The sequence below is a fragment of the Patagioenas fasciata genome, chromosome Z, assembly GCF_037038585.1.
Source record: "Patagioenas fasciata isolate bPatFas1 chromosome Z, bPatFas1.hap1, whole genome shotgun sequence".
Taxonomy (NCBI): Eukaryota; Metazoa; Chordata; class Aves; order Columbiformes; family Columbidae; genus Patagioenas; species Patagioenas fasciata.
In genome coordinates this window covers 73458696-73484535 of record NC_092560.1, presented here as the reverse complement: position 1 = coordinate 73484535, position 25840 = coordinate 73458696, and the positions used below count along the sequence as shown (strand labels likewise).

The following is a 25840-nucleotide window of genomic DNA, read 5'->3' as shown; positions in this document are numbered from 1 at the left end:
ACTTCTTGTTGATGTTTAACTTCTGTGAGTAACAAGTGACCAAATGCCACCCCTGTGCAGTGATCTTCCCTATAGGTGAGCTGTCTGCAGGCATGTGAAAGCGGTCTGGAGCATTTCCCCACCCAGGTGAGGTTACACAGGAAGGTGTCCAGGCGGGTTTGAATGTCTCCAGAGAAGCAGACTCCACAACCCCCCTGGGCAGCCGGTTCCGGTGTCTGTCACCCTCACTGTGAAGAAGTTCTTTGTCAAATTTAAGTGGAACCTCTTGTGTTCCAGTTTGTACCCATTACCCCTTGTCCCACTATTGGTTGTCATCAAGAAGAGCCTGGCTCCATCCTCGTGACACTCACCCTTGATATATTTGTAAGACTCTACACTTGCCCTTGTTATATTTCACTAAATCTTTCCCTGCCCAACTCTCCAGCCTGTCCAGGTCTGTGGATGGCAGCACAGCCTTGTGGTCCATAGACAAAAGGCTTTTATTTTTGCAACTTGACACAACTGGCAAATGACTTGGTGGCAGAAGGATTTATGATATTTAGGCTCAATTGGTAAACACATAGAGGTTGCAGCACGTGTGGTTCTGTCAGTCTTACGTTACTGTATTACTTACAAGAAGGAAAGCAAACATATAGAAGTATAGGGAGGGAAGAAAAAGAAAAAAAGAAAGAAAGAAAGAAAGAAAAGAAAGAAAGAAAAGAAAGGAGGAAAGGAAGGAAGGAAAGGAAGGAAGGAAGGAAGGAAGGAAGGAAGGAAGGAAGGAAGGAAGGAAGGAAGGAAGGAAGGAAGGAAGGAAGGAAGGAAGGAAGGAAGGAAGGAAGGAAGGAAGGAAGGAAGGAAGGAAGGAAGGAAGGAAGGAAGGAAGGCGAGAGAGACTGAGATTTCACCGTGCCTGTGGCTCTGCTCAGTGTGTGATGGGTTTTGTAGGCACTTCACAGCTGCTCTGCCCTCGCTGTGGGTGTGCAGCTGCATCAGGGTTTCCTGGGAGGTGGCACCACCCACATGGCCCTGGGGCTGTGGGGACCCGTGGCCGTGTCCCCCAGCAGGTGCCAGCCACGGTTGGTGTGGAGACAGCGAAAGGCCCCAGGAGAAGGGGGAGAAAGCAGCACCCAGAAACTGTGTCAGGGAAACGAGTTTATTTACTTTTGCTTCCACTAACGGAAGCTGGAACCCCGCTAGTGCCTCCGGCGCGGCGGCCTCTTGTGGGGCTGGGGAGAGTCCTGGGGTCCTGCGTTCCTCCTCTTTGGGGGGCGCCGGGGCCCCCCAGGCGAGGAGTCCGCGCCCCGGCCGGCAGCGGAGGAGCTGCGGCTGCAGCCCTGGGCAGAGGGACCTGCCAGCGCCACCTGCCCCGGCTCCTGCTGGGGCTGCTCCTTCTGTGCAGGCCCGGGCGCAGAGGGAAGGCAGCTGGGAGCCCTGGGCAGAGCGGCCTCTGACGTGCTGGCTTCATCCTCCACGTCGGAGCCCGCAGGGCTGGTGGGGGCCAGCCTGGGGTCAGGAGTCCCCACGCGGGAGCTGCTGGGGCTGGGGCTGGTTGCGCGGCCGTAGTCCTCCTCCTCGGCCCCGTAGGAGCACAGCAGTCTCCAGGCATCCTCGCTGCACCGCTCCATGATGACCTGGACGAGGCCACGCACCAGCGGTGCTGCATTTTCCTGGAGCTGGGGCTCCATGCGCTGGACCAGGGCCTCCTCGTCCAGCCCCTGGCAGCACAGGGCGTACAGGATCATCCTCTGTGTTGCCGCCGCCAGCCACCACTGCTCCTCATAGATGGCGTTCAGCTGCAGGCTCAGCCAGGGCAGCACGGGCTCCAGGAGCTGCTGGTGTTGCCGGAAAAGCCCTGCCCAGACCTGGGGCAGGAGCCCGTCCACGGCCGCCGTGTCCTCTGTCTCCACAGCCCCCTGCTCTTCCGGGAACGGCGTCCCCATCACAAAGAACAGAGGGGACTGCGCGGGGCCAGTGCGGCTGCTGCTGACGGGGCGGCTGGGAGGTGCGCTGGCCTGGCTGCTGTCCAGGGATGGCTGCGCAGGGGACATGGTGACACACAGGCACTCATCTCCCTGCACAGAAATCTTGATCTCCTCCATCTGGCCTCTGCAGAGTGGGCAAGTTGATGTCCTCTTAGCCCAGCGCAGGATGCAGCCCACGCAGAACTGGTGCTGGCAGGGCCGCACGAAGGCGACGGCCTTCCGAGGTTCCCGGCAGACGGGGCAGCTCCACGCTGTCTCACTGGCCATGGTTGTGCTGTGCAGCGGGCTGGGGAGAGCTGAGGAGGAACAGCTGCTTCCCCTGGCTGGTCCCGGTGCTGCCAAAGGGCTTGAGCACTGCAAAAGGAGAGAGGCCACGGTCCTTGGCTGTCCCGTGGAGGAGGGGAGGAAAAGGGAGCAAGGAATGCCCGGGCAACTGGAGCAGGACACCCTGACGGCTCCGCCAGCCCCATCGGCCACCCCACAGCCAGCCCGGGGACGTTTCCCGCACAGCTCACCTCCGCTGCTGCAAGTGTGTGCCGCGGTGCCCGGCTGCCTGAAGCAGGCAGGGCTGGGGAAACACGGGGGATGGCTCTGGGATGCGAGTGAGAGCTGCCACCAGCAGCCCCCAAAGCACGGCCCAGCACCAGGAGAAGCCTCGCTCTGACGTCCACGCCTCGCAGGCTGCTCGGCAGGAGTCCAGGCACGAGCCAGGCTGAGCCAGGCTCTGACGGCGCCCGCAGATAAGCACCGAGAACGTGAGGTCACAGTCCGTGGCTCGGCGATGTCACAGTCCGTGGCTCGCTGACGTCACCCTCCACCGCTTGGTGATGTCCAAGCCGTGATGCAACCCTGCATGTGCACGACAGCAGGAGAAAAAAGAGCATCTTGTTTATTGGCTTTGCTTCTACGTTTCCCTGCTGCCCAAGCTTGGTCACCTGCAACATGTGTCTCTGACTTGCTCATTTAGTTTTAAACACGGAATTTTTCTTCTCTACAGCCTCACCGGATGGGTGGTGATAGGCACAACAGCACTGTGGTTCTAGCTGTAGGGCTGCACAACTGTTCTGCATTCTCACGAAGAAGCGGAATGGTTGCCTTGGTGCTCTCTGGCTGGAGGGGAACGATCTACCCAGGGGTGTGTTCTCTCTGCAGGCTTTTTTGGCAACCGTTGTTCCACCTGCATGTTTACAAGGACAGGCCTCCGTCCAGAGAACATCTCTAAAATAACAAGGCAGCGTGCAACACGCCAGCATCTAGGTCATCTGAAGAAGTCCAAAAGCAAATTTACAAATGGTCCCCACGGGGCTGGCTTTGAAGCTGTGCTTGTCTTCTCCTTCTGCCTTACACTGTTCACATTGAAAAGCTGTCCCGACTGTGTGGAGGCTTCAGAATTGGAAGAGTACTGTGCTCGCAAGCTTCAACCATTGACGCCTTCATCTCTGACAACATGCAAGTACTTTCCTGATCCTTCCAGCTACAGAAGGGTTTGAATCAATAAAAATGTGTATGAACTCTACAAATCCTACATTTGTGTGGACTGTTTGAAAAGCCCAAGAAGTCATATCTGAAGTCCTTGAATTTTCCTTGTGCACTATTAGTGGTATCTTCAGGTACTCCAACTTCATAATGACATAGTCCTGAATTCAGAAGCTTCATTACAGTCTTCTGTTGCTCTCATCCCATTCTAAGACAATCTTGAGGGTGGACAGATAACAGAAAGATATGGACAAAAGCAAAATTCCAGACAAAGGACCGCTGGTAGTTTTCAGTTGACGAGAAGCGTGGTTCTTTCACCTGTTGAACAATGTGGCAATTACAGAGACATGGTGGGACAGCTCACATGGTTGGAATGTGGTCATGGATGGCTATGCCCTTCTCAGGGAACACAGGCCAGCCAGGCAAGGTGGTGGAGCTGCTCTTTATGTGAGAAGGCATACTGTCCAGGGACGGATGAGGAGTGAGTTGAGAGTCTGTGCGCGAGAATCAAGGGGCAGGCTGGCAGGGCTGTGTCACGGTCCATTTGGTGATGGACTTGTGATGGTTTGTTTACCTTGACCTCAAAGCGCAAAATTAAGGCAACCAAAATGCCAAAGGGTTATCATTCAATCAAACAGTGTTACTTTATTATTTTGCCCGTAAAGCGGCACGCGGAAGAGGAAGTAGAGAAGAAGGGAAAGAAAAAGAAAGGGGGGAAAGAGGCTTGGTTACCAGCAAGGGTCCAAAGACATCCCTATGGTCCCAGGTCCCAAACAGCATGCTGCTGGTACTCTGTCCTCTGTCATAATTTGTGATCCTTTTGTGGGGAGAACTCAACGGTGTCCATTTGGGAGTCATCTCTTATGCTTCTTCACCGCCCCTTGCTCCCATTGTTTGAGGCCAACCTCCGTCTTTGTTTCGCAATCCAGGCTTAACCGCGCAGTCCCGAAAAATTTCCACTCTGCGTGTCAGGACCCATCTGTGCATGCGTGGCCTCGCATTCTGGGGTCTCTCTCTGGTCCACTGGGTGACAGCAGGACCCTTGGCGAGCTTCTGGGCATGCTCGTCTTCGTTGGCCTTTGTTGGAGGGAGCAGGTGGGGACAAGGTGTGACCGAGGCTGCAGGTGAGAATCCATCTTCTGGATGACAGCTATTGTCCCTGGGTCGAAGAGACACACGTAACAATCACTTTTAGGAGGCGGGGGATGATTTGGCTGAGGCAGCAGGCCAGGTCCACACAACAGCCATTGCTAGCAGTAGCCCCCCCGAATTGGAGAAACAGTGCAACACAATGCTTCTCCTCGGGCTTCTCTCCAAGTCGTTGTCCATGCGTTCTATCTGTCAGGGCCTCAGTTCCCTTAGTTCCTGATGACCTTGTTTCAGGCAAATACTGCTCCATCTTCAGACCGACTCTTACAGGGTGATACTGTTGTGGGTGTCTATGACACCAGATCAGGATGAGGAAGTTCATGAGGCCTTCTCCAGGCAGCTGAGAGCGGCCTCACAATTACAGGCCCTGGTTCTCCTGGGGGATTTTAACTACCCTGATGTTTGCTGGAAGGACTGCTCAGCCGGGCACCCACAGTCCAGGAGGTTCCTCCATTGCGTTGATGATACTTTCCTCATGCAAATGGTGGAGGAGCCAACTAGGTGAGGAGCGCTGCTGGATCTCATCCTCGCTAACAAGGAGGGTCTGGTTGAAGCGGTAAAGGTTGAGGGCTGCCTTGGCTGCAGCAACTATGAGATGGTGGGGTTCCGGATCTCATGTGGAAGGAACAGAATACCAAGCAGGATCACAACCCTGGACTTCAATAGGGCAAACTTCGGCCTTTTCAAGCAACTGCTATGGGAAATCCCGTGGGCAAGGCTGCTTGAAGGTAAAGGGGCCCAAGATAGTTGGTTAGCATTCAGGGACTGATTCTTCCAAGCTCAAGATCAGAGCATCCCGACAGGTAGGACGTCCAAAAGGAAACCAGGAGACCTGCTTGGTTAAACATGGAACTGCTGGGCAAACTCAAGTGGAAGAAGAGAGTTTACAGATCAAGGAAGGAGGGGCTGGCCCCTTGGGAAGAATATAAGGCTGTTGTCAGAGGATGTAATGAAGCAACTAAGAAAGCTAAGGCCTCCTTAGAATTAAACCTGGTGAGAGGGCTCAAGGACAACGGAAAGAGCTTGTTCAAATACATGGCGGGTAAAAGTACCACTAGAGTCAAGGCAGGCCCACTGATGAATGAGGTGGGTGCCCTGGTGACAGGAGTTACAGAGAAGGCAGAGTTAATGAACGCCTTCTCTGTATCTGTCTGCTCTGCTGGAGGCTGTTCTGAGGAGCCCTGTACCTCTGAGGCCCCAGAGGAAGTCAGGACCATGGAGGAGTCTGCCTTGGTTGAAGAGGACTGGGTTAGGGACCCATTAAGCAATCTGGACACCCACAAATCCATGGGTTAGGAGGCACTCGTGGGCGCTGAGGGGGCTGGCTGAGGTCATTGCTAGGCCACTCTCCGTCATCTCTGCTAAGTCTTGAGAAATGGGAGAGGTGCCTGAGGACTGGAGGAAAGCAAATGTCACTCCATTCTTCAAAAAGGGCAAGAAGGAAGATCTCGGTAACTGTAGACCAATCAGCCTCACCTCCAGCCCTGGGAAGGTGATGGAACAACTTAGCCTTGGTACCATCTCAAAGTGTATCAAGAATAAGAGGGTCATTAGCGGCAGTCAACATGGCTTCACCAAGGGGAAGTTGTGCTTGGCCAACCTCATAGACTTTTATGAGAGCATAACCAGGTGGCTAGATGATGGTAAAGCAGTGCATATGGTCTATCTTGATTTCAGTAAAGCATTTGACACAGTCATGCTTGCTTCTAAATTGAGGAAGTGTGGTCTGGATGATCGGGTAGTGAGGCGGACTGTGAACTGGCTGAAGAAAAGAAGCCAGAGAGTCGTGGTCAATGGGGCAGAGTCTAGTTGGGGGCCTGTGTCTAGTGGAGTGCCTCAGGGGTCAGTAGTGGGGCCTGTATTACTCAATATATTCATCCATGACTTGGATGAAGGAATAGAGTGCACTGTCAGCAAGATTGCTGATGGCACTAAGCTGGGAGGAGTGGCTGACACGCCAGAAGGCTGTGCTGCCGTCCAGAGACCTGGACAGGCTGGAGAGCTGGGCGGGGAAAATTTAATGAAATATAACAAGGGCAAGCGTAGACTCTTACATCTGGGCAGGAACAACCCTGGGTTCCAGTATAAGCTGGGGAACGACCTGTTAGAGAGCAGTGTAGGGGAAAGGGACCTGGGGGTCCTGGTGGACAGCAGGATGACCATGAGCCAGCACTGGGCCCTTGTGGCCAAGAAGGCCAATGGTACCTGGGGTGGGTTAGAAGGGGGGTGGTTAGTAGGTCCAGAGAGGTTCTCCTTCCCCTCTGCTCTGCCCTGGTGAGACCACATCTGGAATATTGTGTCCAGTTCTGGGCCCCTCAGTTCAAGGACAGGGAACTGCTGGAGAGAGTCCAGTGCAGGGCAACAAAGATGAAAAAGGGAGTGGAGCATCTCCCGTATGAGGAAAGGCTGAGGGAGCCGAGTCTCTTTAGCTTGAAGCTTGAAGAAGAGGAGACTGAGGGCTGACCTTATTAATGTTTACAAATCTATAAAGGGTGAGTGTCAGGAGGATGGAGCCAGGCTCTTCTCGGTGACAACCAATGGTGGAACAAGGGACAATGGGTTCAAACAGGAACACAGGAGGTTCCGCTTAAATTTGAGAAGAAACTTCTTCTCAGTGAGGGTAACAGAGCCTGGACCAGGCTGCCCAGGGGTGTTGTGGAGTCTCCTTCTCTGGAGACATTCAAAACCCGCCTGGACACTTTGCTGTGTAACCTCATCTGGGTGTTCCCCTCCAGCAGGGGGATTGGACTAGACGATCTTTCAAGGTCCCTTCCAATCCCTAACATTCTGTGATTGTGTGAACAGACTTTGGGAACCTCTACCTAAAAAGTGTGGTTGTGTTCAGAACACAACTTTTCCAGCAACAGAAAACTGCAACATCATGGGCACACCCAGGAGACACTTGCAGAAAAAGTGTATGGGGGATTTTAGCCTTGGTTAGCTGCTGTCTGCAGCTTGGCAGAAGAAAGCCAAGCGTGTTTCTTGGGATGTGTCGCAGAGAAATGAGCTCTTGAATGAGACCCTTTGGCCACAGGGTTTCTGTGTACCAGCCATGCTGCTGGCAGGCGGGCCATGCGCATGCTGCCTTCATCTTCTCCAGCATTTCCTAACACAATTTCCTCAGGCATTCATGCCTTAGACTTTCCTTTGACATATTGATAGGCTGCTGTTTTATGGAAACACTTTTTGGAGAAATATTTAAGAGGTGGTGGGTAACCCCCAGGAAAGCACAGCTATGACACAAAAGGATGGCTCCAAGAGCTCTACAGCTTCCGTGACACGTGGGAGGTGTACTCCATACGCTGTTTTCCATTTCTGTCCTTCATTTCCCTCTCATGAGCCTCCAAGGTGTACAAGGGATATTGACTCCTCTGTGTCAGAAGACGGCACCCCCAGAATCCTGAGTTGGTCAAAAGAGGTGGCGGGTGTGAGCTTTCCATCAAAGGGCATCAGAACAGGCAGTGCCAGGTGGCAGGAAATTTGTCTGGGGCAGGTACCTGCCATGGGTCTGTTTCAGTCCTGGATGAGCCTCTCAAAAAAGCTCAGAGCTGACCACTGAAAACAGAGAGATTCAAAGCCTGGGGCAGAGATTTGCATCCAGACTTTCTCTCAAGTTCCACGGTGCAAATCAGCTTTTGACAGGGAAAGAATTCCTGATGTTTTCTCTTTCTGTCTTTTATCCAGAGGCTAACTATGGCAGCCCCAGGAAACAGCTTTATTGTTTCCTTTCTACTGGGCTCCATACTATGAACAAGGAGAAACGGGTGCTGCTTCTGTGACATCACTTTGCAGCATGCGTTTTTTTTAATTGGGTCTTTCACATTGATAGTATGGATCCCCAAAGCGGAGATGAATGTTTTGGTGCAGAGTCATGTCCTGTGCACAGGTATGGGTGGGGGCAGAGGTGACTCAGGTTCTTTGGTCCCCTTGGTTGGAAAAGAGTACACACAATACTTAAGATCCGTTAAAACAAGGCATTTATTTTGCAGTTTGCGGAACTGGAAAATGAAAAGGAAGAGAGAGGGGGAGGGAGGGAGGGAGGGAGAGAGAGAGAAGGGGAGGGAGGGAGAGAGAGAGAAGGGGAGGGAGGGAGAGAGAGAGAAGGGGAGGGAGGGAGAGAGAGAGAAGGGGAGGGAGGGAGAGAGAGAGAAGGGGAGGGAGGGAGAGAGAGAGAAGGGGAGGGAGGGAGAGAGAGAGAAGGGGAGGGAGGGAGAGAGAGAGAAGGGGAGGGAGGGAGAGAGAGAGAAGGGGAGGGAGGGAGAGAGAGAGAAGGGGAGGGAGGGAGAGAGAGAGAAGGGGAGGGAGGGAGAGAGAGAGGGGGGGATCTTACTTTCCCTCTGGGATTAGCAAAATCCACTAAATTTTCATTTTCAGAATTGGAATTACACCAAAATATTCTGTCTAATTGCTAACAAAGCACTTTCCCATAAGCCTAAATCAGTCAATAAAATATTTAGTCTCTCGTGGTTAGGAAGAGACCTTCTCTAAAACACTGGTCGCCTGTACAGCATCAAAAGTTTACCCCACCCTTACCCAAGTCGACTTACTTTGGCTTTTTGGAAAAAGAGATGAAAACAACCTCTTGGATCTACATTCCAGCTTCTGGCAATTTCTATAATAAACTGCATTACAACTGCTTGGTGTGCTACTTGCTCCATCAGAGCTCTTTTCTGAAAAAAAGTTAAAAGTTATGATGTTAAGATATTTCCTGTTAATATAGTTATAGATTTCAGCATGATTTGCTTTTGTTATAGTTCCTAAACAGATGAGAACTGATGCTCACAGAAGCAAGGGGAGTGATAATTAGCTCTAACTAGACATATATATGATAACGCATAATAGAGTTTTTCTTCAGTAAAGTAGAGGGCGGGTAGGAAGAACAGTTAAACAGCTAATCAGGTTGATCAGCTTTTCTACAGCGCAAGTGGGAAACTCTATGCTTTCAAACAATTTAAACATTATCTTCGTACCTGTTCAGCTTCTAGATGAAAGCACCACAACATGAGATATCTAGATGTTTCTTCACAGACAAGATGCGGGTGATCAGACAAAAATCTTTGACTGTCATCCCATCTGCTCAGCATACCTAGTTAAGAGAAATTCAGTTAAGGTATTCGAAATGGATAAGTTATTTAATTCAGCAAAGAAGTCACTTCCACTGATACCCCAGTATATAGAACACCTTTGCAATTCACTAACCTCAGAACGACAGCATGCAGCTAAATTTGGGGGTTTTATTTATACATCTAACCAATGCTGAGAGAACCTTACCAGAAATACCAGAAGCAGATTTTAACAGTCACAATTTCCTATACTGGAATGCATCTCTAGTGTTGTTGGTAAGTTATTTGGAACAAGTTCTCATACACACTAACAAAGTGGTGTAGGTATCTATTAGCTGTATCATCAAATAGTTCAAGAAGTTTATGGATAGAGAGTTGCGTTCAGTGATTCCGACCAACACGAATCCTTTAAATGTTCACAAGTAAGAACGCAATGAAAATAATGTATAATCTCTCAAAAAGGAAACTGCTTCTAACACATGATTTGCTAGGTTTTCAGGAAATTTGAGTGTACTCACAGGAACAGCCTGATCTCAGTAGCAAAGCCACACCAGTATTGGAGAGTTAACTAGGACACTGAATGGTGATAGCACGAAGCTACCTCGAGTTTAAAAATCACAGCTCAGTACTCAGACCGCTTCTTAAAACTGTTCTTCCTGCATCACTGACAGTCAAGTAATTACTGGCAAGAGGTACCAGATGCACAGCTTTACCCATCTACCAGTGTATAACTGGGCTAAAGATAATTCAGCGGTAATGACCTAAGCTAATCTTACTTCTAGCAAACAAATGGCTAAAGAGAAAGCAATGGCCAATACTTCTTTTGGCTGTTTTCAAGAGAGCTATTCCACATAAGGTCTTTATTGCCTGGAAGGCAGAGCAGGATCCAGAAACAGGACTCATGCAATAGGGCTAGCGAAGTTCACACGGCCCTTCAGCAGCAGCTAGCACAGAATGAGAGACTTGAAAGAGCACTAGCGCACTGTCCCTTTTCACAATGGACTTACAGATTTTGAATTAAAATAACAACACGGCTTTGAACTTGGGAATTAAGAAAAAAAGTTGGTGGCCTTCTCTGATAAGGTAGTTTCTGTAACAGCTTGATCGGAGTTCAGACAACAAAGTAATTTTGCCCAACTCTTAGCTAGGAAACCTGCCAAAATGCACATAAGAGGAGATGTATTCTGATTCTGCTGTCCTTACACCTGGCAATTAAGGTATTTGAGAGAACCTGTGCCTGTCACTGCTGTTTGCACACTCTGACAAGTGCTGTACCTTTCTTCAAAACAGTTTAAGATCCTTAAAATCAAATAGCTTAGTAAAAACAAGCTAGTACAAAAAACTGAGTTTTGCAAACGCAGTCCTGTTCTTGACTGTTCTGAAATTCCACAGAGTCTGAACCCAGCTTTTAACTAAGGATGTGAAGTACTTCAGAGAACCATCAAAACTTCAGATTACAAGATCAGCTTTGTGCTTAATCGGTTTCAACAATTATGACATTTTAGTGACACCTAGTGGATAAGTAAATATAATGTTAAATGCACATATACTCTCAGCAGGCTTTTATACACATTTTTCTTTAATCAGTCATTACCATTGCAGCTTAATGGCCACCAGAAAAATATTTCTTAAAAGGAAACAGCTATGGACAATCCCATGCACTTTGATACACACAACTTTTATTTCCGTGAATGTCCCAGCCTTTTTGCACTTAGCGGCAGAAAAAGTTGCAAGAACTTTATTTTTCAGGGCTTAAGATCATTTGAGGTCTTTTGTTTGTTTGTGGGTTTTTTTGGTAGAGTTCTTACTGGTCACAGGAACTAACAAACTTCTGCAGTTTACACCTTCTTTTGCTTTGAAATTATTATCTGTCCTGATAAAATAAAGCTGAACCATCTGTTAGCCAGGTCTTTTATCCATTAGCATTCATCCCATACAATAAGGAGCAAACCTACACATATTCTGTATAAGTTCTAACTGCAAAATGTGGGAAAAGCACACTTACCAAAGTGCCTAATCTTTTGTTCATGTTTTTGCATAAGTGGTTCAGACACATCTTCATCTTCTTTTCTTTTTTGATTAATAAAACTCTGAGGAAGAGAAAAATAGTACTATCACAGAAACTCCAGACATACCTTTTCATGATATATAGGAGTATTATACTTCAGTATGTTACTATTTGAAGGGCTATGTTCTAATTTTAGAGTCAAGTCATATACTTGAGAAGGTTGTCTTTAAAAAAGTGCCTTACCTAATAATAGAGTTTAAAAGTCTCATTATACACTACTGACCAAGAAGAAACTCTCGAGAAACTTCTGTCCTTAAGCAGGAACCTACTGATCTGTCAACAATGAGAATCATGTACATTGCAGCCTGGATGCAGCTAAATGAGTGAAATCAGGAGATGTGATAGCTGTGTGAAATCAAAGCTGAGATTCAACTACTAAAAAAATGGTTTGTGCTAAATAATCTGATTTACAGTAGGCATCACTAAAGGCAAACCCGCTTTCACACTTTAAGGAGCAGGCACAGTAGAGAAGTAAACTTTCTGTGTGACAAAACGATTAATCAGCATGTTCGGCAACATTTGCACTACATCGAATCATAGAATGGTTTGGGTTGGAAGGGAAATTTAAAGATGTGTGTAGTTCTGCCCCTCCCTGCCATGGGCAGGGATATCATTCACTAGATCAGGTTGCTCAACGCTCCATCCAGCCTGACCTCTACTGCTTCCAGGGATGGGGCGTACACAACTTCTCTGGGCAACCTGTTCCAGTATTTCACCAACTTCATAATAAAAAAAGTCTTCGTTATAGCCAATCTGAACTTATCCTCTTTCAGTTTAAAACCATTGCCCCTTGTCCTATCACTACAAGCCATGATAAAAAAATATCTCTGTCTTTGTTATAAGCTTCATTTAAGTATTGAAAAGACACAATAAGGTCTCCCAGCACCTTCCCTTCTCCAGGCCAAACAATGCCAACTCTTTCAGCCTTTCCTCACAGGAGGTGAGGTGTTGATCCCTCTCATCATTTTTGTGGCCTCCTCTGGACCTGCCTAACAGGTCCTTGTCTTTCTTGTACTGGGGATCCCAGAGCTGGACACAGAACTCCAGGTGGGGTCTCACCAGAGCAGAGTAGAAGGGGAGAAACACCTCCCTTGACCTGCTGGCCATGGTCCTTTTGATGCAGCCCAGGATACAGTTGGCCTTGTGGGCTGCGAGTGCACATTGTCAGATCATATCCAATACCCAGATTACCCATGCAAGTTCTGATCCACACTTCTGCTAGAGAAATGTCATCTAGATTTGTAGTATGAGCGCAGCTTGCTCCCTTTCATGAGGCAAAGTAAGAAAATAGCCCCAACATTTAACACATACTGCAGTTTTGTGCCCTACTGGACACAGAAGACATTCAAGACTATTAACAAGTGGAATGAGAAGAAGAGGCGACACTTGTTTTCATACACACTGATATAGGCCATACCTTATTAAATACCTCCTTACTAACAGGATCTGTGTTCCAGAGACTCTGTCTTTCCCTCTGGTTTAGTGCTTCTTCTTTTCTCCTCCACTCCTCCTCTCTCCATTTCAACTCTGCAGCTTCAGTCCTTGCTTGAGCAGATTCCTGATCACAGGACTCTGAATTATGCAGCGCTAAGCTACCAAGTTTTTGCTGGGCTTCCGCTAGGTTCCATGTGCATTCTACAGAATGCTTCACGAACTCTCTTTCTTTTTGGCAGGCCAATTCAATCCCTTGGCTGTATATCTGGGAGGAAAAGGCAGACATGCTATTTAGGAAGGGAAAACCGACAGTTTACCCTTTGTATAGGAGCAGACAGGCCTAAATCCCAAAGCTAATGCACCTGCAAGGTACATCAGATACTCAGCATTGTATTTGCAGGAGTGACGAAGCATGGTATTGTACACCCAGATGTTTCTAAGACAGAGATTTCTAATTTAAGCTGTCTTAACTTCAAGTGCATTTGCAAAACCACAAATCATGTACCGCTATCAGCAGTAGACTCCAGACTGTAAAAATACTTTGGACACAGCTGCAACCCCTCTGTCTATCTTTGGGCTGCAATGCTAGCAACAGCCAAATGTGAGAATACTCTGAATATATACTTCTGAAAAGAAAGTATCCATTTTGTGATGTCAGATCACAAGAGTAAAGTAACTGCTGCTGCCTGCATTCCAGTATGGATTAGTACATAACAGATGGCAAACATATTCCCTTGAACTGGCAGTGAAAATGGAATTTACGTTATGAAGTGGCTGAGGTCCAGCAGAAGGATATGCTCCTTTTGGTCAAATGCATGGAGGAGGTCACTACTCATAACTGGGACAGAAAAGTGACCTCTCAAGCAACAGTGCTTATATTACTTCCAAGTGCGTGCTGGAAATTCACACCTCGTCACTTGAGAAATTATCCTCTAAAGCATATGCTCTGCCTTTCCACTAAGAGCAGAGAAAAAAGGTCCGTGCACCTAGTTCATCAGCCTTCCAGTGCCGTATTGTGAAATTTGTGGTGCTGGTAACCTCTGGCAGAAGGACATGAAGGACAACACAAGATGTGAAAGATTATTTGAAGGAAACTTTAATGCATATCCATCAAAGTCTTGGGGCCAACTTTGTTTTGGAACTGCAGCATTTGGAAACCCAACGTAATGGCAGCTTCTTGCAAGAGTACCCAGAATTCCTGGCAACATATTTATAGAACGCCGACTAGCCCACAGCAGCAGAGAAACACGCTGCCTATAGACCCGCCTTTTAGACACGAGGGCGCTGGGGTAACTCCAGCGCAAGCCCTGCCACATCACCTGTCACATGGGGAATTGCTACTCAGGGGCGGCGGCAGCCACGGCCCCCGCGCCACGGCAGCGCGACGGAGCGGCCCGGCGGGGAGCGGGCGCTCCGCGCACTCCCGCCCCGACACGTACCGGCCTCCGCCGCGATTCACGTCCCTCCGCGGCCGCCTCCCCGCGGCGGGGTCGGGCGGCTGCCGCGGGGCAGCCGGGGCGGCCGCAGCACCCACCCGCTTCGCTTCGCTCCGCGCCGGCCTGGCAGCTGCGCCAGCGAGGCGCCGGGGGTGGGGACACGCATGTACCTGCACTTCCGGCGGGCGCTGCCGGGAGGCAGGAGCCTGCCCCCGCTGCTCGTCCTCCTCCGGCGGAGCGCCGCCGTCCCGGGAGTGCGGGAGCCACAGCGCCATCCCCGCCGCCGGGGCCGCCGCTTACGCACCTCTAGCGGAAGTGAGGCGGCGCACCACTTCCGGCAACCTCAGCGGGCCGCCGCGCTCCCGCCCCCGGCGCTGCGGGGCGGGGCCTGTGTCTGCGGGCCTGCGTGTGCCGGCCGAGCCGGGCGGGGCCTGTGGGTGACGGTAGCGCCGGGCGGAGCAGAGCTGGGTCGTGCCGGCCCGCCTGGCCCCCCAGGCGGGAGCGTCGCTGCCGCGCACGGCGCCCGCCGCGGCGAGGAGGCCCGGCCGCCGGCAGCGCGCGGGGCTGGCGGTGATGGTATCGAGGCGCTCCCGCCTGGCGCTGCTCGGAGTACCGCGTGTCGCGTCTCCTCCGTGCCGGCGGAGGGCCGGCCGCCTCCTTGGCGGCTACCGCAGGACCCTCACAAATTACGCGCGTCTGTGCGTACATCTCCGTATAAAATACGTGAGAGAATGAAAGAGACGACGCGCGCACAGCCCTGCCACGCGCTGCCGTGAGGGGCGCTGCCGGGCGCGCGGGCACCACGAGCGCCGCCGCCCGAGGGCCGGGGCCGGGGCCCGGGCGCCGCGGTCGCGATGGCAACGCGGGCCGGGCCGTGGATCCGCTCGGTCCTGCCCCGCCGCCCGGGGGCCGCTGAAGGGGGGTCGCCGAGCTGCAGGCCCAGGCACAGGCGAGGTTGCGGACAGAGCGGAGAGGCCGGGGCGGCAGGGGCGCCCAGACGAGCGGCCGGGTGACAGCAACCTGTCACCGCGATTATTCCGGGAGATGGAGCTGCCGCACCATACGATATCACACGTACATGAGGAGATGTGTGAGCACATGTGTGTGTGTATACTGTGTGTGAATATCTGTGGACAGCAAGATGACCATGAGCCAGCACTGTGCCCTTGTGGACAGGAAGGCCAATGGCATCCTGGAGTGTATCAGAAGAGGAGTGGTTAGTAGGTCCAGAGAGGTTCTCCTTCCCCTCTACTCTGCCCTGGTGAGACCACATCTGGAATATTGTGTCCAGTTCTGGGCCCCTCAGTTCCAGAAGGACAGGGAACTGCTGGAGAGAGTCCAGTGCAGGGCAACAAAGGTGATGAAGGGAGTGGAGCATCTCCCGTATGAGGAAAGGCTGGGGGAGCTCGATCACTTTAGCTTGGAGAAGAGGAGACTGAGGGCTGACCTTATTAATGTTTACAAATATATAAAGGGTGAGTGTCAGGAGGATGGAGCCAGGCTCTTCTCGGTGACAACCGATGGTAAGGACAAGGGGCAGTGGGTGCAAACTGGAACACAAGAGGTTCCACTTAAATTTGAGAAGAAACTTCTTCTCAGTGAGGGTAACAGAGCCTGGACCAGGCTGCCCAGGGAGGTTGTGGAGTCTCCTTCTCTGGAGACATTCAAAACCCACCTGGACGCCTTCCTGTGTAACCTCATCTGGGTGTTCCTGCTCCAGCAAGGGGATTGGACTGGATGATCTTTTGAGGTCCTTTTCAATCCCTGACATTCTGTGATCTGTGTATGTACATCTGTAAATGCACCTTCAGTTCTAAGAGCTCCCAGGGAGCTCTCGGACTCTTAACACCTCGGTTTTCATCTGTAAATGGAAGATAACGAAAAATGAGACCCTACCTTTGCAGTGACAATACCCCCGTGGAGATTAATACATACGCTGCTTGTAGCTGTTTTTTCTCATCCATGGAGTATTTAGCTCTTCCTCCAAACCGGAGACGCTGACAGGTTCTTTGGGGTCACAAAGTTTGCTAGAAGGAGTACACAAGGAAAAGGTTAGTTTTAAGGTAAGGTTTTTCTTGCTCTGTGATGTTTACTTAATGAAAAGGATTACTACCCTTGAGCAAATGGGTAAAACTAATACATTGTTCATAACAGGTGTTCTCTTTAGATGTAAGAAAAAAGTGGTGGGTTTCAGTCATTGATTTCTTTGTAGGTATCAAATGTTTCTGTCGTGTGTAATACTAAGGCTATGACATCTGCCTCTGTTATATGAGATGATAAAAAGGAAAAGTCTGAAATGGAAAATGAGAGAGCTCGTGATGATAGATCTTGATCTCACACCCATTTTAGGTTATCAGTAGGGAAACTAAGGGCCTACTCAGTCCCTTCTGAGATAGGGTCCCACGAGCGTGGACTGACGCATGTGTAAGACCGGACTAAGGGGTCTCGCATTAACCTATTTTTTTCTTTCCATAGGTTAGATGTCCTGGTGTGTTTCTGCCTGAGAAACACAACATTTTTCTCAGTGCTCACATCTTGGATCAACACAAAGAGACAGAGTTCCTACCTTTTGTTTTCCCTCTCTTCTTTCATGAGAAAATGTGCATTGAAAAGGTGATTTTCACTTGTTAGATGCCTTGGGCTAGAAAGTCTGATGTCTCAAGTCTTGTACAAGCTGTAATTAATGCAAAAACTTATTTTTCTTTGTAACTGATATGTTATTCTTGTCTCACATCCATTTCAATATAATAAGATGAAGTGTTAGGCCCATTCCTGGAATGGAATAGATTTTAACATTTCTTTAGGATTTTATGGTCTGGAGCTTTGACAGCAGTTGTTATGAGAGGTCATCTCTCACATGGGCAGCTCTTACCTAATTTCAGTAATGGCAACAGTGTACATGAGGATAATTGGATTTATTCCATTTCAGATATGATTGTTCTGGAAGGAATGTGATACCTCAGTTCTAACGTGGCTGTCATGTGTTCAAGGTTTTTGTCATTACAGCAGATGTGATGTAGATGAAGCTCCAAATAAATGATAGACAAATGGGTTTACTGCCATTTTACGTGGCACACTAACACCTAGAACCAGTGAGGACAGGAGTCTTCGGCGTGGTTTTCCTGTGCTCTGTGCTCTTTGGTTATGGTTCTGGTGGTTGCTATTTTGTGTTTAAAACTGTTTTTAAAAAAAATGGAGTTAAGTCAGAATGACTATGTCTATTGACAAGCAAAACCATGCTGATGCCGTTTCAAAACAGGAATAGACAAAGTTTAGAGGAACAGCATCATTCTTATCTGTTTCTTTCAGACTCCTCTCCAATCTTTTTTAACCACACTCTCCACCTGTCTGTTTCTCTAAAATTCTTTGTATCTGGCTCACAAAAGACTTTTCCTTGAGGACTTGATTACTTTCCCTTTCCCTCAGAGCTATTGCCGACACAAGTGAAAAGCTCCATAGTTAATACATCTGCAAGCTACAAAGTATAATTTTCATTAAGGCACTTACCCTGTCTCAAGGTGAACACAGCTCTGAACACATGACTCTTCGCTCTCTGCAATAAAAACCCACTTCTGTAGAAGAGTAGTTTCTCTTACATTTACCTAGTTATAAGAAGAGCATCAAAATAATTATCGTGAAGTAGATATTGTTAGTATCACAGTATGTTTGGGATTGGAAGGGACCTCAAAACATCATCTAGTCCAGTCCCCCTGCTGGAGCAGGAACACCCAGATGAGGTCACGCAGGAACATGTCCAGGTGGATTTTGAGTGTCTCCAGGGAAGGAGACTCCACAACCCCCCTGGGCAGCCTGTTCCAGTGTCTGTCACCGTCACTGAGAAGAAGTTTCTTCTCAAATTTAAGTGGAACCTCTTGTGTTCCAGCTTGATCCCATTACCCCTTGTCCTGTCATTGTTTGCCACCGAGAAGAGCCTGGCTCCATCCTCATGGCACTCACCTTTTATATGCTTATAGACATCATTAAGGTCCCCCTTCAGCCTCCTCTTCTCCAAACTAAAGAGACGCAGCTGCCTCAACAGTCTTCCCATGAATGCTAGATTGTTAAATTAATTAGTGTTATAATGGATTAGTTTACTTCTTACTGTTTTCCTGAAGGTGTTTTAAAGTGCCATACATCTTGCTGCAGTAACTGAAATGTTTGAAAGTAAGTATGCTTTTTAAGTGCTTGAATAATTGATTAACTAAAAATGACAAAGTAAGCCCATGTATCCACATTGTCTGTCTGTCTGCTTGTCTGGCTGTCTTTCTGAAGTACGTTATCTGGTACACCTCGTGTTCTGACACCTTGTGTAACACGAGACTAATCAAACTGTTCTGCTTTTAATTTTTTCTGTCAGTGATTCTTTATTTTGTAGTCTGTGACAAATCATGAGCTTAATAACTAGGCAGTCTTTTAAAAGCCCAAATCTTGTTTATTGTTTTTAGGCAAGCAGGGGGAGAGAAAACAAGGTATGTTTAACAATGGTCTGTCTACATTCTGCTTCATCACTGCAAGTAACCTTTGGCCAGACTTTTTCAGCCATACCTAGACGAGCAGGTGTTTTATTAATTTAAAAAGTTTTCATCCCTTAGCTTTAATTCAGATAGCTCTCCTTTGTCCTTGCTGGGTGGCAGGTTTCTGCCCTTCTGGACCAAGCCTCTCCTGTAAGTTCAGTAGAAGGTCAAGCCAGAAGCCACTGGCTGTCCCCTTGTCCAATAAATCCATCAGGTGTCAACCACAGAGAGTTACCTAGTGCCATTACTTCTTTCTTGTGTGTTTTTATTCTAATATTAGTAATATTAGAATAAATACTCCAGGAACCAAAGTAGAATATTGTCAGTTATAATGGACTAGCTCTACAGCTATCTTCTTTCTCCTCTGTCTTTTGTCCACTCTTCTGTTTTATTTGCTGTGCTTCCTCCATCCCTTCCTGTAAAGTTAGTGTTAGGAGCAAACAGTAAAACTATTCTACTTATTCAGCCACACTGATATAATTTATTTTTCATCTTCCAGGTAATGTAATAAAGTTCGAATTAACTCAGCTTGTGTCTTCAGGTAACAGGCAAGTAAATATTGTTCCACATGTTAGTTAATTTGAGATGGGAAAGGACATTAGTTGGTGCCATGCCCCCCAGTTTTTTCTCTTATAAATTTCAGGACCTCCTCCAACACTACTTCATTCCACTCCACCACTTCTCATTTATTCTTGGGTACGCACTTGAGGAGAAAAATATCCCTCTTCTGACTAAACTCATTGAATGATTTGTTAGGATTGCTCATATTGCTTTAGTTTCTTTACCCCGATTTTCCTGTTTCTAGTAGCCTAGTTTGCTAGTAGCATTCGAATAGAACATGAATAAAACTGTAGAGTTCATCGTGGCAGTTGAGCATTTGTCTGTATTATAAGGCTGCAGGCAGTTTGTTAAAATTGCTTATTGTTCTATTATGGCAAATTCTAAATATAATTCATGTTCTCTGTGTAAAAAAATTTGCTTCTACATTTTATATTAACTTTTCAAAATGCTTAGCTTCAGATATTAACTTTTCCCTTCTTTGTTTTTTACTTGTAAGGGTTGCTGATTTAATAAAGGGTTATTTGGGATGTCATTCTAGGTTCAAGAATATTCATTGATAGTGGAAAAAGGAGATGGAAAGACTCAAATCAATCTGTTGTTACCTCTACATAAAAGCCTAAACAAGGCAAAAAAAAAAAAAAAAAAAAATCTGATCTGTGTTAGTCCAGAGACGGCTCGTGTTCTCGTATGATTCCTTTCATGCAAGGTTTGAGGGTGTCACAAATGCATCTATACAAATGCATGGATTGTGGGCAACAAACAGCATAAGCTGGAAGCCATAGTGCAGCAGAAAAACTAGCACGTAGTTGCCATCTGTAGATGACTCCCACAACTGGAGTGCTGCATTGGTGGCTATAAACTCCTCAGAAGGGACAGGCGAGGAAGGAGAGGAGGCGGGGTAGCCCTGTATGTTGGTGAGCGTTTCGATTTTCTGGAGCTTGACAAGGGAAATGATAGCTTGACAAGTGTTTGTGGGTAAGAATCAGGGGCAAAGCCAACAAGACAGATAATCCTGGTGGATGTGGGTTACAGATCACCCTACCAGGATGAAAAGGCAGGCAAAATATTCTGCTGGTAGCCACGTGAGGTATCCCAGTCGCCAGCCCTTGTTCTCCTGGGGGACTTCAGCCTACCAAATGTCTGCTGGAAATACAACACAGCAGGGAGGAAACAGTCTAGGAGGCTCCTGGAGTGTATGTAAGACAACTTCCTGACACAGCTGGTCGGTGAGACAGCCAGGGAAGGTGCCCCACTGGACCTGTTGTTTGTGAACAGAGAAGGACTCGTGGGTAATGTGTTGGTTGGAGGTGGTCTTTCACATAGTGCTCGTGAAATTATGGAGTTTTCTGTTCTTGGAGAAGTAAGGAGGATTGTCAGCAGAACTGCTACCTTGGACTTCCAAAGGGCAGACTTTGACCTGTTTGTGAGGCTGGCTGGCAGAGTCTCTTGGGAGGCAGTCCCAAAGGACAAAGGAGTCCAGGAAGGCTGGTCGCTCTTCAAGAAGGAAATCTTAGAGGCTCAGGAGCAGGCTGTCCCTGTGTGCCGAAAGATGAGCCTGTGGACAAGACCAGCCCGGCTGAAGGGAGAGCTTTGGCTGGAACTTGGGAATAAAAGGAGAATATATGACTTTGGAAGAAGGGACAGGCTACTCAAGAAGATTGCAAGGATGCTGTGAGGTTATGCAGGAAGAAAATTAGAAGGGCCAAAGGCCAACTAGAGCTGAGCCTTGCTGCTGCTGTGAAGGGAAACAAACACGCTTCTATAAATACATCAGCAACAAAGGAAAGACTCTAGAGAGTCCTCATCTGCTGGTGGATATGGGGAGCAACAGTGACAGAAGATGAGGGAAAGGCTGAGGTACTAAATGCCTTCTTTGCCTCAGTGTTTAACAGTCAGACCAGTTGTCCTCTAGGTACCCGGCCCCATGAGCCAGAAGACAGGGATGAGCAGAACGAAGCCCAAATAATCCAACGGGAAATGGTTAGTGACCTGCTGCACCACTTGGACACACACAAGTAGATGGGGCCAGATGGGATTCACCCAAGGGTGCTGAGGGAGCTGGTGGAGGTGCTCACCAAGCCACATTCCCATCAGCAGTCCTGGCTGACTGGGGAGGTCCCAGTTGACTGGAAGTTGGCAGGGAATGCAGGAAGAAGAGAGGGCTGGAGGAAAGGATGAGGTAGGGAAGCATGGGCGTACAGGGAAGAGAGTGTTGAATGCAGTGGAAAACAGAACAAGTCTGGAGGGCAGTAATGCAACAGGAGCTGGGGCTAAAGGAGACGGTGCAAGAGCTGCCCTGGGAATCTAAAACCTAAAGACAATGGCAGGAAGAAATAAGTAGCCTGAAGGCAAAGAGCGAGAAAAGAGAAATTCCTGGTGTGTGTCCCTGTTTGGAGATTTGATGTGGAGGGATGAAGGGATCATCATGATTTTATAGGATGGTCTTTGTAAGATGTGAGGAATGAGGCCTGAGAAATAACGCAGCCAAGGGGATCAAACGATGTCACTCGAGAGTGGAACGGAGATGTGACTGCTGCATCTCTTTCAACGGGTGAAATGCCAGCATGGATCTCAGCTGGGAGAAAATGGACGAGAGGGTGTGAAATTCCCTCACCTCAGCATGGGCCAAGCAGCGCTTTGCTTCTGGCACTGTTAACATCACAGGTCGAGGGCCACTGCTGCTGACCTGACTGCGTCCCCTGGTTACCTGCCTTGCGGGCATGTCAGGATTTTTTACCATCTCACTGCCATCCTGCCCTTGATCCATACGTGCGCTCGTGTAGCTGTTGGTTACCACTTTCCTCCCTGACGCGGCTGGCCAAGTCCAGGGATGCTCTGTTGCTATGGAGTGCAGCAGAACAGAGGTGAGAAGGGATGTTTTGGATTTGCATTTGTGAATGAGCACAGCAGTAATGTCCGTAGCATCAGAAGCAAACATATAGATGTAAATAGCACTGCGTACCTCAGAAACAAAGGACTAAACACCTGCGTCCATATGCACCCACTGTCATTGACAGGAGAACTGATGAATCACTCTATTTGTTCTCTTTTTCTGGTTACAGTAATAACAGTTATTTCAACAGCACATCACTTTTCCCTGCAGTCCACCCATCTCTTTCCCTCCTGTCGTCCAGAAAGGCTACTGCAACCTTCTGCTGTTCAGCATTGGCTTACAGAAGGCTATTTCAATCTGTCCCTGGTTCTTATCACAATGACAAATCCAAGCCTGAGTTATTTATTTCACAGTCAAGGGAGGGGCTATAAGTCCAAGTCATGGATGCTTCCTTCCACCCTCTGCTGGACAGGCTGTGAGTGGGAATTGCCCACCTCAGAAGGCAGAAATGACAGAATTCCTGCTCTTACTCTCAGATTTTGGATTGTAGCACAGCCCAAACAAGAAGACTGTGATGATTAATAACCTCGTAGGAGTTCGGTGGTAAGAGATCTTGGCATGACTCAGGCTTTCAGGACCAGACCCTCCATTTCACTGCTGCAATTTCCCTTTGTTTTGCTAACTGGTGGCATCTGTATGTGGTTTGGAGTTACAACAACAGTACAAGTCTCGCTGAGTCTTGCATTTGCCTGAAGGAACCACTGTAAGGAAAGAAGGGGAATGTATGACCAAGGATGAATGAATCAGTGTTGCTCTGTGCAAGAGGTGGAAATCAAATGAACGTTTCCTTTTGCTTTCTGGTTCTAGCGACTGTGTTATTTCATAAATTCGGCAGTTGCTGTAAGGAGGCACGTGGCTCACAGCTCCCTAATTAGTTTCAAGTTTGAAAGTGTGTTCAGGGATACAGGGCCAGATGCTTTGGCTGGAGAAATTTACATCTCTAAACCGCGACCGTTCAGATGATATTTCCCACTCTTTTCTCTGTGTTTAGCTGATATTTCTACTAAATTTGCCTGTAGTGCTGTGACCCACTGTGTGTCTCAGCACCTGGAATGGCATTTGTTAATCTGTTTATACTTAAATTGTAGCAGTGGGAAAATTCAATATCCAGTCATAAACTTGTTTAGCAGGAGTTTGAGACTGAGAGGAAGTGGAAAGCTGTAAAACAGTGATTACTGCTAGAGATACTCAACTGTCACCCTCAGCTGGAAGCCCCATCTTTTCCCCCAAGCAATGACACAGGGCAATTCTCTTAAGAATGCAAGAGTTTATATTCACTCTCAGCTATGATGCAGAGGAGGGAGAGAAATAAAAGCTATGGAACTTCTATCAGAAAGTGCTATGCATGAAAAACAGCCAGCAGAAGGAATGGTTTATTCGTGAGCATTATAGCAGCTGCTCTTGTCCTGTCCCCCTACAGTCTCTGACCTCAAACACCGAAGAACAAAATTCTTGATAAAATCAAACAGTGGGGGTTCTTCAGTTTTGTTTTGTTTTCTCACCAGCACTGATGTTTTCTAACAAGGAAGCCCATTTTTTGCAGTGGACCTAAGTAGACGAATACTCTGTGTAGTTAATGGATTTGGGTTGTCTGCTGTCTTCTGACTCTCAGCATCCCTTTGGAATGTTGACTGCAACTTACCTAAGTACAGAAAACCCTTTTCTGATTATAAAATATTTGTAATACCAAAGAATGTGGTTAAATTCACTGAAGCTGTTCCACCAGTCAGAGACTGTTTTCGTCACAAACTTTACAGGGCAGCAGGGGTCCAGTGCATTTCTTTGGGCATTTCTTTGGCTGCGTCTTGTTAGAATAAGGTTCCATAATGGGGCATCCAACTCTGGAGAAGGCTCCAAGGGACAAAGAACAGTGTCTGTTGCCCTGAACTAGTGCAAATCTTCTGGAAACAAGTGAGAGGTTTCCTTTGGACCAAATACTTTTATCAGTTCTCTTGCAGATGAGCAATGAATGAACTTGAGGTGTTTTTGCCAGAGAGCTTCTGAGAATGGAATTTGTGACGTGCTTGAATGAAGGTCTGTGTATCTGAGCTGTTCCCTGTACGACAGCTCACAGGAGTGAAGCAGTTGTTAGCAGAAAAGTAAAGCAGCCTGAGCCTCAGCCTGTAGATAGCCTGAATTGATTCCAGATCCAGAAAGTTTATAAATGCACTACAGTATCAGCAAGAGGGACTGCAGTGACAATAGTGTAAGCAACCCTGTTTCCTCATTCTGGAGCTGCAGGTGATTTTGGCCGCCACCTCTTTCATGGCTTTAGCCATCCAGTCGCTTAAGCTCAGTCTCCAAGCTCAGGGTTCTAAAAAGGACGTATGAAATTCACCAGTTTCTCTCTCTCAGTGTTGAGTTTGTGCATGAAAACAGTTTTAAAAGCTTGCAAATAACTTGGTTTCCAACCAGAGGGTGGGTGTCTCCCTCATTTGTGTATCTTTGGCAGCATGAAAGATAGCCTCTGCATTGGAATTACATGCAGCATTTCTGATTAGACTTTCGAAGCGGGCAGGTGTTATCTATTAAACTTCAGTGCAAAATGATGGAATTGGAGCATCTTGCTCTCTGGGACTTTCTCAGAAGTTGTGCTCCTTCTCGGCTCTTCTTCAGCTCTGTTCTACCAACAGAGTGAGTAAAACTGGTAGAATATAGTGATACCAGCAGGTGGACATGTTCACAGTACAACTAGTAAGACTATGATTAGCACTTGATGAAGAGTAAGATGCTGTGTGCACAAATGCAGGCACGTCACAAGAAGAGCCAGAGACCAAGAATGCATTTGCAAAGAGCAAGTTTTATTTTAGTTACCTCTTTACTAGGTGACGTCCAAATTAGCACCTAAGCTCCCAGACAGAGGTAACACAAGCGGGGACGCAGGTGCTGGTGAGTTCAGCCCTGGTTAGAAGATCACTGGGTGTGCTGCGTTCACCTGTATTTCAAGGCGTCAGGCAGGTGCAGCCTCCCGCTCTTTCTCACAAGAAGGCAGGAATCTCAGACATAGAGATGAGATCTTTAAGGCACAGTGACTAAAGACATCTTTCCCAAATGCCAGCGGATTCATACCAAGGGCTTTGGGTCAGTTTTTTCTTAATCACGCTTGATTTTGAACTTCTTGTTGATGTTTAACTTCTGTGAGTAACAAGTGACCGAATGCCACACCTGTGCAGTGATCTTCCCTATAGGTGAGCTGTCTGCAGGCAAGTGAAAGCGTTCTGGAGCATTTCCTCACACAATCACTTACACAGTGTCCTGAACAGCGTGATGATTTGTGTAGCG

At 48.0% G+C, this 25840-nt stretch overlaps 1 protein-coding gene across 2 annotated transcripts; it reads right to left on the bottom strand.

Moving 5' to 3' along the window:
* Positions 1-798: 798 nt before the first annotated feature.
* Positions 799-14969, bottom strand: LOC136115293 (uncharacterized). Of its 2 annotated transcripts, XM_065861308.2 has the most exons (6): positions 14761-14955; positions 13138-13419; positions 11658-11742; positions 9560-9675; positions 9137-9259; positions 821-2318 (listed from the first exon to the last, which is right to left on the bottom strand). In XM_065861308.2, the coding sequence occupies exons 1-6, from the start codon at positions 14863-14865 to the stop codon at positions 1176-1178; spliced, it is 1854 nt and encodes a 617-aa protein (XP_065717380.2). In that variant the 5' UTR covers positions 14866-14955; the 3' UTR covers positions 821-1175. The 2 variants fall into 2 exon arrangements, with proteins under 2 accessions (XP_071658068.1, XP_065717380.2); XM_071801967.1 differs by lacking the exon at positions 13138-13419 and having other exon boundaries at positions 799-2318; positions 14761-14969.
* Between the last annotated feature and the right edge of the window lie 10871 nt (positions 14970-25840).